The sequence below is a fragment of the Nannobrachium achirus genome (assembly GCF_963921795.1).
Source record: "Nannobrachium achirus genome assembly, chromosome: 20".
NCBI classification, from domain to species: domain Eukaryota; kingdom Metazoa; phylum Chordata; class Actinopteri; order Myctophiformes; family Myctophidae; genus Nannobrachium; species Nannobrachium achirus.
The window spans coordinates 50,135,758-50,152,561 of record NC_137827.1 but is presented as its reverse complement, the minus strand read 5'-3'; the positions used below and the strand labels follow the sequence as shown (position 1 = coordinate 50,152,561).

Here is a 16,804-nt window from a genome sequence, read left to right as displayed (position 1 = left end):
ACCCTGAATGTCCACGTAATAAATCGTCAATGAAAAATATTTGTATATACAGTGTAGCTCAATAAAATCTCAAGTTATCTTTAAACGAGTTTGCATGCAGTCAACTGCATAATATACAGGCAATAAGTATGTTGAATCATTGTTTCTTTGGCAGGCCAGAATCCAGCTGGACATGCATAAAGAGATATGTACAATCAAACAAAAAAAACAACACAAGTTCAGGTCATAGAGAAATGCTTACTCTCATATGACCTGAAGATAAACGTTAGTGTGCAAATGTTTAATTTAGCAAGTTTTGAGGGAGGGGTTGAGACCAGTGGTGTATTGTTCAAACCATTCGCAGGAGAATAGAGAGAATGCCCATGTCTTTCCGTATAGAATATCCCAATGAATCAGCCTAACTGCCACTGACAGTAGATGTTGTACGATAGTAGCAGTAGCAGTCATAGCAGGTGTTAGCACAATGTGCTATAGAGTGTGGCAGTAGGCTGACTATACAGTACACCCACCGCTACACCACTGGTGGAGTCCCCACTCAGAGCCCCTCTTCTTTCTCGAAGTCCGGGGACACCGGCCTGGAGACGGTGAAAATGTCCTGACGTTTGATTTTGGTTTGGGCGTGGTGGAGAGGGGGGGCCGAGAGGGGGGCCGAGCTAGCTGGGGCCCCCCCGCCTACCGAGGGCCTCCGCCTGTCCGACAGCAGCTTGATGATCTGGGCCACCTGGCCCTCCAGGGCCCCCAGCCGGCCCCCCAGGTTCTGGATGTCCTCTCGTAGCTCCAGCCGCGTCTCGTTGAGCGTGGCCTGCAGGGCCTGCTGCTCCGGGACGGGGCAGTAGGGAGGGGACCCCGCCTCTCTTCCTCCTCCTCCGCCTGGTCCCGGGTGGAGGAGGGGGCTGTGGAGGAGGGGGCTGTGGAGGAGGGGGCTGTGGAGCATGGGACTGTGGAGGAGAGGGGTGACGGCGGCCGGCGTGCGGGCCTCCCCCGCGCGGTCGATGCGCAGCTCGCTCTTGGTGATGCCGCTGTCGCAGGAGTCCGTCTTGCGGAGCGGGTTGGTCCCGGCCAAGCCGCCCTCCTCTAGGTCCCCGCCGCGCCCCCGCTCCTGACCCTTGCCCTCCTCAGAGAGGATCTCCACGGAGACGGCCTTGACCACGTTGTTGTTGTTCAGGCTCTCCCTGTGGACCTCGGCCGTGGAGGCCGTCGTCGCCGCGTTGTTGGCGGGCGCCATGTTGTTCTTCAGACGCATCCAGCCGCCCGCCTTGGCCGCGGGCTTGCCCAGCTTGGGGCTGCCCCCGACCTTGAGCCTCGGCGCGAGGAGCGAGGGTGGCTGCTCGCCACCACCACCTCCTCCTCCTCCTCCTCCGCCGTTGGTGGAGCTCGGCTGGAGCTCCATGATGTCGCAGTTGTTCTGCTTGGCGGTGAGGGAGGGGGCGGAGGGAGGCTCGCTGGCCCGGGCGTAGGCCAGGGCGGAGGCCTGGGGCATGGGCGTCACCTGGGACACCGTCAGCACGCTGCTGCCGCCGCACGGAGGCGCCCCGTTCTGCAGGGAGCCGGAGTGCGAGCGGCTGAGGCTCAGCGGCAGCGAGTGCTGCAGGCTGGAGTGGCCCAGCTGCAGGCTGTGGGGGTGCAGGTGCTGGTGGAACTGCAGCTGGTTCTTCTCCAGGTCCAGGGGGGAGGCGGCCTGCGCGGCCGAGGAGGCCTGGCTGCGGAGCTCCTTCTGCTGCTTGAACTTGTGGAAGAGCTTGCGGACGGGGTGGTCCTCGGGGATGGTCAGCTGCACCTCGTTCTTGGCGCGCTGGCGCTCCTCCTCCTCCTTCTTCACGTCGAGGATCTTGCGGAAGACGATCTGGGGGAGGGCACACAGACGCACGCACACACACACACACACAAGAAAAAAATCACAATCACTTTATTATCAGAACACCTCATATGAATAATATGAATAATAATCCCTTCTCATGCTTTTGCTGCCAAGGGCAATGCATTCATGATTGGTGAAACTCATTTTCCAAGAAGTACCGGTAATTGAAAAAGGAAAAAGGAAACCACGGTAAGTTTTACTGTCATGGAAATCTGGATCCGTGAGAATCTGTCTCAAACGTTTCAAATGATGCTCTCGTGTCATCTTCCCGGCTTCACTCCCAAACAGCTGCTGCCAAATGCGGCCCGCATTCCCACAGAGCACTGTTAAATGATCAACCTATTACTCTAGCCTGAGTCTGCATGGTGCTGCTGTGCACTGCTCTCCTGGCTCCACTGACACACTAATTACACTGGGAATGACAGAAGTCCCATCCATCCAGCCAGCACAGCCAGCCAGGAACGGGTTATTCTTGGTCAAATTATAATGGTCTCGGGTGGGAACGCTGACAAGTCAGGTGTGGGTTGTTGTTATTTTTAGAATGTGTTGGTGGCTGAGGGAGTCATTGTCAACCCTTCCAACAGTCTGTCAATCCATCCATCCATCCATCCATCCACCCACTGTTTAACCTCCTACTTATCCATCCATCAGTGCCTCTTGACATACCTCCTCCCTCCGTCCATTCAACCATCCCTCAATCTCTCCGCCCTTGTCTCCATACTTCCTACCCACCAGCTATCCACGCACCCTTTCAGTCCTTTGCAATGACTCCAACCAAGTCCTCCCCCGCTATATATATATATATATATGTTACAGTCAGTTTGGGTAACTCAGTGAGATTGGGGTAAGAGCGCTCGTTTTGTCATTCACCACCACACACCCCTAACACACCACCTGGATCAATTCACCTTGATAGTCTCTTATGAGCGCACCTGTGTAATTCTGCGTATTCACCATAAGATGGCGACAACAGCCATTCACTTGTGTAGTCGCTGACAGTGTTGGGCAGTAACGAATTACTAATAATATATTACTGTAATATTATTACTTTATCCAGTAACGAGTAGTGTAAGGTATTACTCTGTCAAAAACGGTAATATATAACTCTTTACTCCGCCAAAAAAACACCTCGTTACTCGTTACACGTGCCTCGCTGGCCGGAGAGGAGAGCACTCAGAGCAGCGCATGCAGCTGCTTAATTGACAGTCGTTAACTTCTTTTGATGTTCTCTGAGAGCCTGACACAGAGTTGCGCAGCGAGTCGTAGATTGCGTCGCAACACACACACACACACACACACACACACACACACACACACACACACACAGACACAGACACACACACAGACACACACACACACACACACACACACACACACACACACACACACACTGAAGAGAGAGAGAGAGAGAGAGAGAGAGAGAGAGAGAGAGAGAGAGAGAGAGAGAGAGAGACGGTCAGTGAGCCCCTCCTCTTCTCATTTACACACGACGACACACAGGGAGAAGTAGTTTCTCTTCATCTCCGTGGTGCTGGATTGTTTTTCAACTTACAGATACTCCTAATAAAGTAGGCTGCTTTCTGATTAGGCCTATATCCTTTATTCTGAGTTAAAGACCATACAGAGCCTAGGGTCAAAATTACTGACAGTTTTAAATGTCTGGTAAATGCACTGATCACAGCTGTCAAATAAAGCTTATTTGGTTGATTGGAGATTTATTTTTCCAATAAATTGGATTCTGTTCGAGCTGGCTAAACAGATTGTGTCATTGTACCCTACATCTCTTTTATTTTGTGGGGTAAAAAAAAAAAAGTAATATAACTTAATATATTATATATTACTCTTGATTCCAAGTAATAAGTAATATAATATTATTACTTTTTCCAAGGAGTAATAAGTAATAATATAACGATTACTCTCCTAAGTAATATTGCCCAACACTGGTCGCTGACATCACTCGTTTGCGACACCTCTTTCGTTGTTTATCTACTTGCCTAGCTCGGCTGCGTTTAGCCATTAGCTTACTATGCCTAACCCTAACCCTAACCTTAACCTCTGTGAAACTATGCCTAACCCTAACCTCCGTGGGGTGAGGTGCTATCATTCCTGCAGACACTACGTTGTCGTTGTCGTTGTTGTGGATCAAAGCGACCGCTTGTTCCGCCCCGTGCCGCACGACGAGCGCTCCTGTTCTCAATTTCACTGAAACTCAAAAGAAAAGTGACATATACACCTATATCCATCCATCCATTATCTTCGTTCGTTCCACACCTTCCAACAGACTGATCTCCAGAGTCGCCCCGACTTCATTCGACTAGATAGATACCTGCAGACTGCCAGTCTGCAGTGGTCTGAACTCTGAAGGAGTCCGTTTGGTGGAGAGCCACCTTCGGACTCAGACCCCCCCACCTTCGGAGTCAGACCCCCTTTTCCCACCCCACTGTGAGCGGTCTGTGATCCCTGCCAAGTGATGTCACCTCCTTTTTGTTCTGAATCCTAGGAGGAGCTTAACAGGAGGGGAAACAGAGAGAGTGTGTGTCAGCCATCTCTCCTCTCCTCACCCCCTGGTCACACTCTGCTCTGCCAGACTGGCTGCCAGGCTGCAGGCTGTACTGGTGAGCCAATAATTAAAATCTCTTTGAAAAGTTCAGCCTGGTTTAATGAAAATGGCACGCCACGTTATCACTGATGTGTACGGGCATTTGTAAACTTGATTCCGGTTTTGTCATATCCTTTGTGTATTGGTGCATTCATTTTACGATATTTTTTAAATGTCCTAATTCAATTTCAAACTCTTTGCCAGACAACAAATGGAGGTGAAGCATCAGTGGTGAGGAATTGCTAAACGCCTTTTTTTTTAGTGGGATTAAATATTAAAACATACTCATTATACATCATATTTATGTTTATTTCAGTAGCTTTTGGTCACTTTACATTAGATCCCTCTCTTACCAGTATTGTAAAACAGTGTGCATCTGCACAGTGGCAACCTCGGGCCAAGTCTATAATCTTGCCTTGCCTTCCCTCCCATTTATTTTGTGTTAACGGCATTGTCATTGACAAATATTTGAGCAACAATGCATGTTTTTTGCACACAGGGCATTTTTTCATGCGATTAATTCCCAAAAGAATATACTGTATGTATTATACTGTACATATTGTTGTTTTGTTTCACATCCATTATTAATACGCCTTACATTAATGAGGCATAAACTATGTGAATAGTTTTGATGCATAGTTCTCACCCCCCAGTGTGTAATCTTGTTACACTCTGTAATGTAATTTTTCACACTCCGTCATGTATTGCTCCATCATGTTATGTTTTGCCAAGTCATGTGTCATTTTAAGCTCCATCAATGCTCTGTTATGTCATGCTCTGTTAAGTCATGTAATGACTACGTGCAGACGAGTGGGAAGAAGCGGGAGCAAGGTAAGGAGAGGGCAAAGAGAGAGAGATCAAGGACCAAGGACAAATGGAGAAGGAGCTATAGATCAATAGAATGTAATTTAGATAGACACTGGGAGCCAAGAAAAAGACTCCATTTAGCTGAGACCTATACAATTCTGAATAGTCTTCCGGAGGTCTCGTCCAAGTCAGTCAAATGGGCTTTTAAGAAAGTGTCGTGCAGGAGAAAAAGTTTGGCACGGAGGCAACATTTGGCATGGACAAGCGCTCTAAAGCTCCTCAAGAGAAGGAGTGGTTTGACTGCGTGGCACAGAGTTGAGTGGCCTGACTGATATTCCTTACTTGGCCTAATTTGTGAAGGCCCAATTATTCCAACCTTCTGTCTGTACAATAAACTGAGGCGTTACTCGCATGTGGAAATGAGCTGAATTTCCGTAACAGGTTGGCTGCACGAGAACATGAACACGTACAAAATAAGTATTTTAACACCCTCGTATCAGCCCCTTGATCAGGGTATATACAAATGTGTTTTGGGAGGATTATCATTTACAAAGATTATTATTATTGTTGTTCTTCCTCATTTGTTTGTTCAAAAACCTAACTGCTGATGGCCTTTTGGCTGCAAAGCCATGCAATTTTTATTAATTCTTTTTGTCTTTTCAAACTTTGAGAGGTTGTTGTATGAAATTATAGCAGATTTCCCCTGGTGTCATTGTTAGCTGAATAGCCCTACAAACACAATAAGTGTTGACTTTAATCTAGGGCGATGATAATTACTCTTTTTGAAATGCTTGTGCTACTGTCTACTCTATAGCATCCAAATTAGCCTAAACACTGACTTACCCGCAACAATCGTTTGCTCAAACAAATGAGCCAATAATGAACTGTAAGAGAAACAACAGAGACCGCAGATCAAAAAGCGAGTGGATGGGCTGATAGGGGGGGGGGGGACACAACACAAACATCAATCACCAGACAGTGTTCTATTGTGGCACAACAATGTTTCCATTGTTGTGCCTATTGAATTATGCACACACCTGTGACCTAAGGTGAGGGGGGTTTGCTGCTGAAATGCAGTGACATAACCACAAAGCCCTTGATGTCACATTTTCTTTCCTCGCGTGTCGGACAGGGCAGAGTGGTGGTAGCGGAGGAAAGGTCACAGGTGTGTCCATCCATTCATGTATGCCCACCCTGAACATTGATTCCCCAGGTAGAACACATAGGCTACATTACAGTACAGTGCGAGAGATGCGTGCCTATCTTTCGCACGTCGCTTCAAAGTAGATCGACCCTTTTCCCCCGCCTCCCCGTTCGGAAATCTTCCAAAGTAGAGATAAGAAAAAGTATGAAATGTAAAGAAAATATCACCACACTCAGAGGCGCAATGATGGCTTCAGCACACACAAAACACAAACAAAGCACACACAAAACACGGGCGAGAGAGAAGAAAATGAATGAAATGGAAAGAAAATAACACCACGCTCACAGAGGCGCTTCTTGCCTCTGTGGAAAACAATGATAAATAGTTCAGATCAGCTTCCTCACGTCAACCTCTCCAAAAGTCATAAGATTGGAAGTTATTGCTCTACACAAACTCAGAGGAACAGGGAGGCGGGGGAAAAGGGCCGATCTACTTGAAGCGAAGTGCGAAAGATAGGCACAAGCGAGAGATACGGTATGTGAAGAAAACGTATTTCCAAGCATTGTGTAATATGGCAACTGAACGCTACAGCCCTTTCCCCCCTCAACTTGGGCACAGTGGTACTTGTACTGGCAACAGGGGAAAAAAGAAGTGCTATTAACACATCTAAAATAGCAATACATGAGTGTCTGATGCACATGGTCTGCCAGACCATTGAGTCACTGAGTCAGTGACACAGCGCTATACGCACATGCCAAGTTTGCAGATGTAATGCCTGCCATTAGAGTCCCCTTTCTAACTCCCTTCCTCCCTTCCTCTCCCCCTCCCCTCCCCCTTCTTCCCTTCCTCTCTCCCCTCCCACTCTACCTTCCCTCCCTTCCTCTCTCCCTCACTCCCTCCCTCCCCCTCTCTCGATCAAGTTGTCACCCCCCCTATCTACCTTCATATCATAATTATGCTGATTTGCAGTATCAGGCATGTCCAGTCCATATATGGGCATACTGTATCTGCATGTCCACCACATACAGACCACACCACCACGCCACAACTTGAGCTTTATTGCAACCGTCATACTGGTATAGTTTAGTTTAGTTTAGTTTATTTAGGTTCCCCATTAGTCTTCCTGGGGTCCAGGCATAAAAAACATCACAATACAAGTCATAAAATGCAGTACAGTATTATTCATATACAGTCTTCCTGCTAGGCCTTGGGCCTATTGCAGCTCCCAGGTGCCCATGATGGACTCTGCATGGCAGGGGCGTCCTCTTCCCTGAGCCAGGCCTAAGCCTGACCGCATACCAAAAAAAAAAAAAAAAAAAAATGCTACAAATAAAACAAACTTAGAAAATAAAATGTACATTAACACATCGACTGCCCACCAGGTGGCACCAGTCATCCCCTCTGAGTGCCCCCATAGCACTTCCATAGAAGAATACGAGGCCCTGTTGCGTCAATGCATGCGTGATGACGTCACTTGGTCACATGAGCGCAGACAGGATGTTATTGTGTAACTTACTGTATGGGCTAGTGTTGATCATAGCTGTTCACTGCTAATGGGCTACATCCAGGCGTAGCCCCGACCTAACGGTGAGATATAAAGTTATACTGTAATTACAGTAAACGCGTCCAACGCGTCGTGGGCCTCCAGCGACATCAAAGAAATTGTCGCGTAGACACCTCGTGGGCACCCGCTGTGTTAACAAAATAACATTGAAAAACACAGAAGTAGATCTACACCTATGCTGGTTAGAACTTGACTACTTTATTTTCTTTTACACCTTTTGCATCAGGCTATAATCATGGGTTTTGGGGCTTGAATTATTAAAAAGACCTGCTGAGAGGTTAAGTAAATTACACCTCAAGATACACGCACTTTGCCATTACACTTCAATTTGGCTGACTCATAATCCCCAACCAAATGTAATAAAAATCCAGCCATCCTTTCTTGGTACAAACGTTCTTGGCGGAACTAATTAGGCAAGATTTAAATAGATGGTCCATAATTCTTTTTTCTATTGGACTGAGAACAGATTGTGCAAAAGAACATGCTGCCAAATGTTTCAAACACTACCCATTTAAATTGCCTCCAGCACTTTTAAGCAATGGGATGGTATCATAGTAAAATTCATTTTTGGGGAATTAGAAATGAAGTCCTTTGTACCACTTACGAAGTCACTGTTTTATTAACTTAAAAAAGGTATTTACATAAATAAATAGTGTATTAAAGTTGTATGGCTGTGGGGCCAATAATAGGAATGACCACCCTTAAACAAAATACTCTAACAAAGAACTGATTTTAAGATAATGACTTAATCAGTGGAAAAGAAAAAGAAAAGAAAAGTCCATATTTTTGATTGCCTGGTTCCAGACTACTAGTCTTCAGTCTGATGTCAGGCTAATAGGCTAAATATAGGAGAACTATTAACTTCTGCACTGTCTGTTAGTACGGCACCTTACACATTGTTTTAAAAAATCCTGTTAACTTGTACTGACTCTTAATTAAAACCTTAAAAGTATACATTGTTATGCAAAGATTATTTAATCTATGTAATCTGTGTTAATTTTGTAAAAGGGTGTCCTGCGTGCATGTGTGTGCATGTGTGCGGGCAGCACGTGCGCGCCTGCCGCGAAACATTTTTGTAACGAAGCAAAAACAAATTGAACCATGACTCACCAAGAGGCATCAGTGTTTGTTTAATTTGAAAATAATGTGATGTCATATTGAGTCATGCAAGGTGCTCATCTTGTCGGCTCGGGGAGCCACCCTGGTGTCACCCAGGCTTTTGACTTTGACCCCCATTTCAAATGTACAGTCCAACGTAAATTCCAGAAGATAAACCTTTAATTGTAAATATAACCAATGATGAAGTAGGCCTATTCATTTCTTTGGCAAGTTAGCAGTGCTATAAGCACAGTATAATGCACAGGGAGCAAGTTCGTTTGGGTAACATAACTGTCAGAGGATATGTCCTGATAACTCATAGTGCATTATCTCTTACATACTGTATTGTCAGACATTTTGATCCACATGTTCAAATGACCAAAGAAATAAAAGAAATGTGCATTAACCATATGAACACTAGCATCCCTATTCTGGGCTTGTCCTAATAGGGTAACATTCAGCGAAAATAGCAGATCTACAAGCTCAAAACGCACTGCCCTGCAACACTTTGTACTGTAAGCTTGTTGATCTGCTATTTTCAGCGAAGAGATTTGGTGTAGAGGCACTGGGGGATCTTTTTTTTTTTTCGAACTGTCTCATGATATTTTCTGCATAGTTCTGTGTTTTATTTGTCTGTCATTTAATGTTGTATGAGTATGAGTGGGGGGACCCCAAGTGAAACAAGCCAAAAAGCTTTCTTTGGTATTTATCCTTTGTTGACCTTGTACCAGTGAACTGTACTGTCCTGTACCTTTTCCTATGCAAACCTCTAATAAAGTCTTCAATCAATCAATGAATCAATCAATGAATCAATCAATAATAGTAAGTACAAATTAGACTGAGCATCCTTCGCTTATATATACTATTTGACCAGGACTATCTATAATTTGACTCAAGGACTGAGGTTGAGTACTTTGTCCACCACTGGTATTGTCAGTGCATTAACAGTTTTGGCCACAGGGGGCACCACACTTTACCCTTTTCTACATGACTGCACTAACACGGGCATGATGGCATCACACAGAGACTGATGTCACCCCTGTGTCCTCCCCCAGTGAGACCCCCCCCCCCCCCCCACCCCATGCTCCACCAGGGGATTCTATATGCAGATTCTATGGCGCCTATGGCAACAGCATCAGCACACATAGCCCGGGCAGCAGGAAGGCGCCGACCTCCAATAGAATGCCCCAGCAGGAATTACGCAACAAGAAAATATCATGAAAAAATTAAGCAGCGAATAAAAAAGGACAAAAATGACACTCAACCCTCGAGACAGGGATGCACATGAATTATTCACACAGTGAGCCTGCATGTTTAGTTTTCATCGCACACACATAAAAACCCCAATAAATAACAAAATAAAAATTTAGATTTGAGACAAGTGTGCAAAGAATTTGACTGGTTTTGTAGACTGTGTGCCATGAGGAAGTCAGATGTGTTCCTGTTGGATATTTGAATAATTAATCTTCCTCTGTTTTACTGTAGGTTACATGTAAATATGCAATGTAATGATTAATCCGCAGACAGACTGTCTATTACACATTCTGTGCCATGCCATAGTTCAGCAGATCCTGTTTGTCTTGTGCCCAATGCCACCAAATTAAATATATTCTTGTAGTCAAAGTAGTAGTACTAATGAGTATTAATTCCCCTCTTAAAGTATAACAATGAACACTCCGCTATAAATAAGTACACATTCCCACCTCTGTTTACTGAACAGATGGAGAATAAAGGACCATATTGGTGGTTTGGCATTGAATCCATTGGCAGACTATTCAGAGAAATATGTTTTGAAGAAGCTTGGATTTACTTTATTTTCATACAGTATAAAAAGCAGATAATTGAAACTTCTTGGATATTTATAATCCAACACGCTAATTATAATTATAGTTTTGTTGTTGTCATGGGCATTTGAAGGCGTATCAAAGCAAAGAGTGATTTAAAAAGTACCCGGAGGAAAGGCTGACTTTTATGCAATTCAAATGTCCTTTAACACTGACTCAATTATTCAGGTAAATGTGGTCACTTTTGAATAACTTTGGATGGAAAATCTAGAATAAAAGCCATTAATGGGAAGATTTGTCTATGTACGATACTGAATATTTAGTCTCCCCACTGAGACTCTCCTATTCTGGGAAATCAAACTGGCAGCCCCTTAGTCAAAAGCTTGCTTCTGTAGCCTCATAGCTACTGAACTGCACGCGCTGCCTTCTTTTATCAATGACATAAGAGAGACGTGTGTTATGTGAAGAGCAAGGCCAGAAAAGGAAGTGCTTTTATCACAACACTGAGAGCGTCTGCAGCTGTGACAAGCGAGCTCCTTCATTTATATCCAGCGCTCTGGAAAAGTGACACTTGAGAAATGAATGGCTTTGTAAATGACTTGAAGATCCTACGTGGGCAATTCAGTCATGACAGTTATAGGGTTGATTATAGTTATAGGGTTGATTTCTCTATCATAACTAACTTTCTTGTCTGAAGAGCAAAATATAAGAAATATTGTATACCACAGTATTTTGGTAGATACGGTACAATATACAGTACAGTGAAATGTCATACCGTTATTACATGTTGAAGACCCATGGGTCTTCAACAGGGGGTCCAGGACCACTGGAGGTCCTTAGAGTTTGTGTGATAGGAAGTTGGTTTTTCACATTAACCTCTTGAACCCTTGCATCCCCATTCTGGTCGGAATATTCGCAGAAAATAGCAAATTTACAGAGTATCTACGGTACACTCACTGCCTGTAGATAGATAATCTGTAAGCAAACAACCTGGATTTACACAACAGCTGTGAAACAAGTCAATGAAGCCATCTATGAAATCTCTGAAAAGGTTTAATCTGCAACATCATTTTTATACAACATGTTTTATGTAATAAAGGGTCCCTCTTTCATATCTCACTCAGCCAAGCGGTCCATGGCCTGAGAAACACAGAGGACCCCCTGTTGTAGCTGTATATACCACAGTATCTAACATCTAACATATAAAGAGAGGTCAGTAGGTCAGTCAGTAGGTCAGTCACACAATGCATTTCCGCCTTTATCTATTCACTCGCTTCAGCGCAACTTTCGCATGGCATTGGCCATTAGCATTATACAGACAGTGACGGAGCCCGATTACCATTTTTCCCAAATTCAAGCTATTTATTAGCGTTTCTTCACCACTTCTGTTCAACTCTACAGCCTGTTGTCAGGGTTACGGTCCGTTCCCCCAGGCCATGGGATCTGTAGCCCCACACACACACACACCCCTCTCTCTCACAGTTAGGAATGTGCATGGTCTCTCTCTCTCTCTCTCTCTCTCTCTCTCTCTCTCTCTCTCTCTCTCTCTCGGGTTGCAGGCATGCAGGGTCACGCATTCACCGTGTGTGTTTGATGTGTGTCTCATCCTACGGGTATAGAAAAACTATGTGGAGCAAGCGCATACATCCCCATACTTCTATTCACCTAATTTTGCTGTTAATTTATATGTATCCAGACCTGCCAACCCTGGCAAATTTTTGGAGCTGTGTGAAACACAGGCTCCCTATACGTAGCTTTGTGGGTCTGTCCGTATGTAGCCTGAACTTCCTAAACTTCGGCACGCTACTAGTCCCACAGTTTTGCCACCACACACTCGCGCCATATGTAAAATCGACCGGCTTACTCGGGAATAGTGGGCTAGTAACTTGCTAAGAGAAAGGTTCAATAGTTTAATTGATATTAATTTATTAGTGAATTAATTTTCCCCATTGACTTATAATGGCAATCGCAAAAACTCACATTCAATTATTTGTCTCTCGCAAACCATAGGGGCTAGAGTTTCAAGACTTGGAGAGGAGGTTCATAATGGTTTCAAGGATTAAATAAAAAATAATTGTGTCATTTGGCCGCATGGTGGCGCCATAACACCCCACTTTACGTTTTGGCCTGTAACTCTTGAACCGTAGGTCGGAAAATTAAAAATATTTTTTCCCTGGATTCCTTGGGTCATGACGCATCTCCCCATATAGGCCACGCCCATTTGCGCCATGATAGATTTTCCGCCATTTTGAATTTTCTTCAAAACACACTTTTTGCTCCTTTTCCTACATATTTTCTCCAAATGTCACAAAAATCGGTACACATGATCTATGGACTCATGCGATAAACATATTCAAAGGATATTTCGATAGTCCATACCGTTCTTCCGTAACAGGGTTCCAAAGTTAGCGGGAGGAGCCCGTTTTGTAAGAAGTAGCCATAAATCAGAAACGAAACATCCAGTCAACACCAAATTTTAACCACAAGTCACGGGTGGGATATTCAACAAATCCCCAAAAGCATTTCCAGTTCGACCCATAGGGGGCGCCACAAACGCGCAAAACGTAATCGTTTCATGCCAAAACGTGTTTTTCAGGGGGAACGACCCTCTCAAAACGAAACACAAACGATCTCTGGAGCGACGCGACAACGTAATCGCCTTGCGGAACTTGTGGGAGGAGCCTATTTCTTAAAAACAAGAAACCATATCCTTACTTCAGGAACGCAGGAAACGCAAAACACACTTTTTGCTCCTTTTCCTACATATTTTCTTCAAATGTCACAAAAATCGGTACACATGATCTACACACACACACACACACACACACACACACACACACACACACACACACACACACACACACACACACACACACACACACAGCTCCACTTCACACGGGTGTGATTTTTTTGAGTACTCATGCCCGCAGCGCCCGCGCAGCGCCCGCGCAGCGCCCGCGGTGCAATTTTTGTTGTTTTCCCGCACAAAACAGTGTATATTTTGGGGGGTTCCATGCACCTTTTTGGGTGGGACCTTTACGGTTATGTTAACAAAATTTCACACCAGAAATGTAGCACATTGCATGTCTTGACTTACACTAATAGGAGGAGGCAAGATGTTAGAACAACCTTTTAAATAAAATTTGGTCTGGAGAAAAAGTAGGCTAGTATTACCAGGCAATACAGTAATGTTGCTTTGGCAATATTGTTGACAAATCTTTAATAAAATATACTAACTGCACTTGCTCAGAGTTAGTTAACAATAGACTAGCAAAACAGTCTCACCAGTGACTTAATGAATGAACATACATCAACATAATCATGTTATTCAAATAGCAAAATAGCTTTACATTGTCAGGTAGGCTATTTACCTTTAAATATTTACCTGTGTCTTTGTTAAACATTGTTAATTGAGCAGCCTAAATAAAACCACCTTTCTGTGCATGATTTGCATGAAGTTGAAAGTATTCAACTCATGTAGGTTTCTAGTGCATTCATTAATTGATATATAGGCCTACATTGTGTATAGATCACATACCGTCTAGTCTGTATATTCATTCATAGAGGATACAGGCTACTCATTGTTAACAAACCATTAATGTCTTCATATATTCACAGGTGATAAATAATAACTTGTTCACCTTTAATGTTTTTGACAATACATATAGTCCTCCTAATTCATTCATTCATACTCATTTAGAGATAGCTTTAGAGATGGATATTTACTCTAAAGCCCAATCATGGTCAATGTATGTTCCAGTTTACTGTACTACGACCTGCGTCACAAGTTTTCCGACTTTGCTCGCGTGCAACACCGTCGTATGACGAAGTACAGTATAACACAGGCTTCATACACAACAAGCTGTAGCGGTGGCGACCGCAATTTAATAGTGTAATATTATTGTACGTTTATATATTACCTGTTATACTACAGGCAGCATTGTGGGGGGCGAATTGTCCCTGTGCAACTGCATCGACTCCGACGACTCGCACAACACGGCCATTCTCCGTTTATCTAAATTAATCTGATTAATATCGCCGATATATGTACAAACCGAGCGGCGTCAGCTGACTACATGCTGACATGAAACCAAAACAAACCGCTTTCCATCCGGTTAAATTCTTCTTCTGACGACAAAAAAAGAGCATACCTTCTGTTCTAGTGCTCCCCAGCGCCATGCGCCCCATTCACACACCATTAAAGTGGTGCCTGGGAGGAACTACACGGCAGGGACCAAAAATGTTTCACTTCAATAGTGTGCTGCAGATGCGTGCGCTGCAGATCCCCCAAAGTTGCGTAGCAATGAGGGGAAATAGCGTACCTGCGTATTGACACTTAAAATGCGTGCAAAGTACGCAAAATGCGTACGGGTTGGCAGGTCTGTGTATCCATCATAAATCACTCCTCCATGGGCTGCTCCTTACATTATGATGCTCCCACATATTCCCACGCACGCACCAGTTACAGTAAGTTTCCCCACAACCCACACTCTGCACATATTTTGGAGCACTTATCTTCGAACGGGTAAGGTCTAATTTTAGTAGATACCGTACCCTAATGTGAAATGTCATACCGTTATTATTACCCTAGCCCTACAGTACACAGCCATGTTTTATTCATCCTCGCTGGAGTTCCTCACAGCACAGCTGTGGAGGCATGGACACTCTGGCCATCAGGGGAGACATCAAGGGTCTATTTTTGGGTGCCGGCACATCAAAGTGTCCCCTGTGCTGTAAGGACCCAGACTGAATTAAGACAACCCAAAACGTCAACGCAGGCAGTCGGTGGCACAGCACACGCGCTGTGTGGTGTTTATACAATGTTTATACAATGCCCCAATGGATATTCGGGCCATTTAAATATTAATAATCGTCTCCTCCCGGTTTCTGCAGGAGTGAGCAGAAGGAAAAGTATCACAGCTTCATCGGGATTTCAAAGGGAAGGAGATGTTCCATCCAATTAATGTCTTCATTTTTCGGAGCAGCTTTTATTTTCAGGCTTCAGCGAGCTGCAGATCACAGTGGCCTATAATGTATACATAATGTGAACAGAGAGCCGGGGGTACGGGGGGACAGAGGGAGAGAGAAATGCTAACTCAAGGTAAAATCCAGTGTTCGTTTAACTCGGCATGTAAAAAATGAACCCACTCTCAGAGCTAAACTAATAGTCAGGGACCCCCTGTGGCCCAAAAGCTCAAGGAATCGGGTTGAACCTGTGATGTCATGCCGTACTTTTTATTGCCGTTTTATCTATTAGTTTGATCATTAACGTCCACAGAATGAGAGGCCTGCTCTGCCGGAAACATCGCAGAAACAAGTTATGGGCATTTGTATATTCACTGTCCCATCGACTTCACTATACAGGAAAAGAGAAATATTTAAAAAAGAAAAGAATCTGCTTTAAGTAGCATGTGAGGGGTCAAACTAGGGGGTCGGCCCCCACAACATTGTGAAAAGTGATCAAGTCATCAAAAGAAAGTGAAAAAAAAAAGTGAGAAAGGCAGAGCAGGCATCTCATTCTGTGGACCTTTATGACCAAACTAATAGATAAAACAGAAATAAAAAGTACGGCATGACATCATAGGTCATTTTTGGCTATAAACACTTATGAAAGTAGCCGAGCTTGTAGATCTCTGCTCTTTTCAGAAGGGGGAAAGTCAATGTTTGAACAAAAAAACAAAACAAAAAAAAAGGCACTCATAACACTTGACCAAAATAGGGATGACAGATTGAAAGTAATTTCACTCTGCAGAGAGGGGGGAGAATGCTGGTTGCTTTATCTACCAAACTCAATATCAAACGATGCCCTGGAGTAACCTGCTGCCTAGTGCTGTGAGCATGATTAACCCATTTAGGCCATTTATTATTGACTGATTTAACTTGCCGCGCTGTGAGCTTGTAGATCTGCTATTTTTGAAAAATCAAGATTTTTTTTTTTGCAAGTATTTGA

At 44.2% G+C, this 16,804-nt stretch overlaps 1 protein-coding gene across 1 annotated transcript in view; it reads right to left on the bottom strand.

Annotated features, from left to right (window-relative positions):
- Positions 1–535: 535 nt before the first annotated feature.
- LOC308306228 (voltage-gated delayed rectifier potassium channel KCNH5-like) overlaps positions 536–16,804 on the bottom strand; it is a gene marked incomplete at both ends in the record, with an annotated part of 120,781 nt that continues 104,512 nt past the window's right edge. The window contains one exon of the mRNA XM_080751127.1: positions 536–1,843. Within this exon, the coding sequence (XP_080607253.1) occupies positions 536–1,843 (1,308 nt within the window). The remainder of the gene's footprint in view (positions 1,844–16,804) is intronic.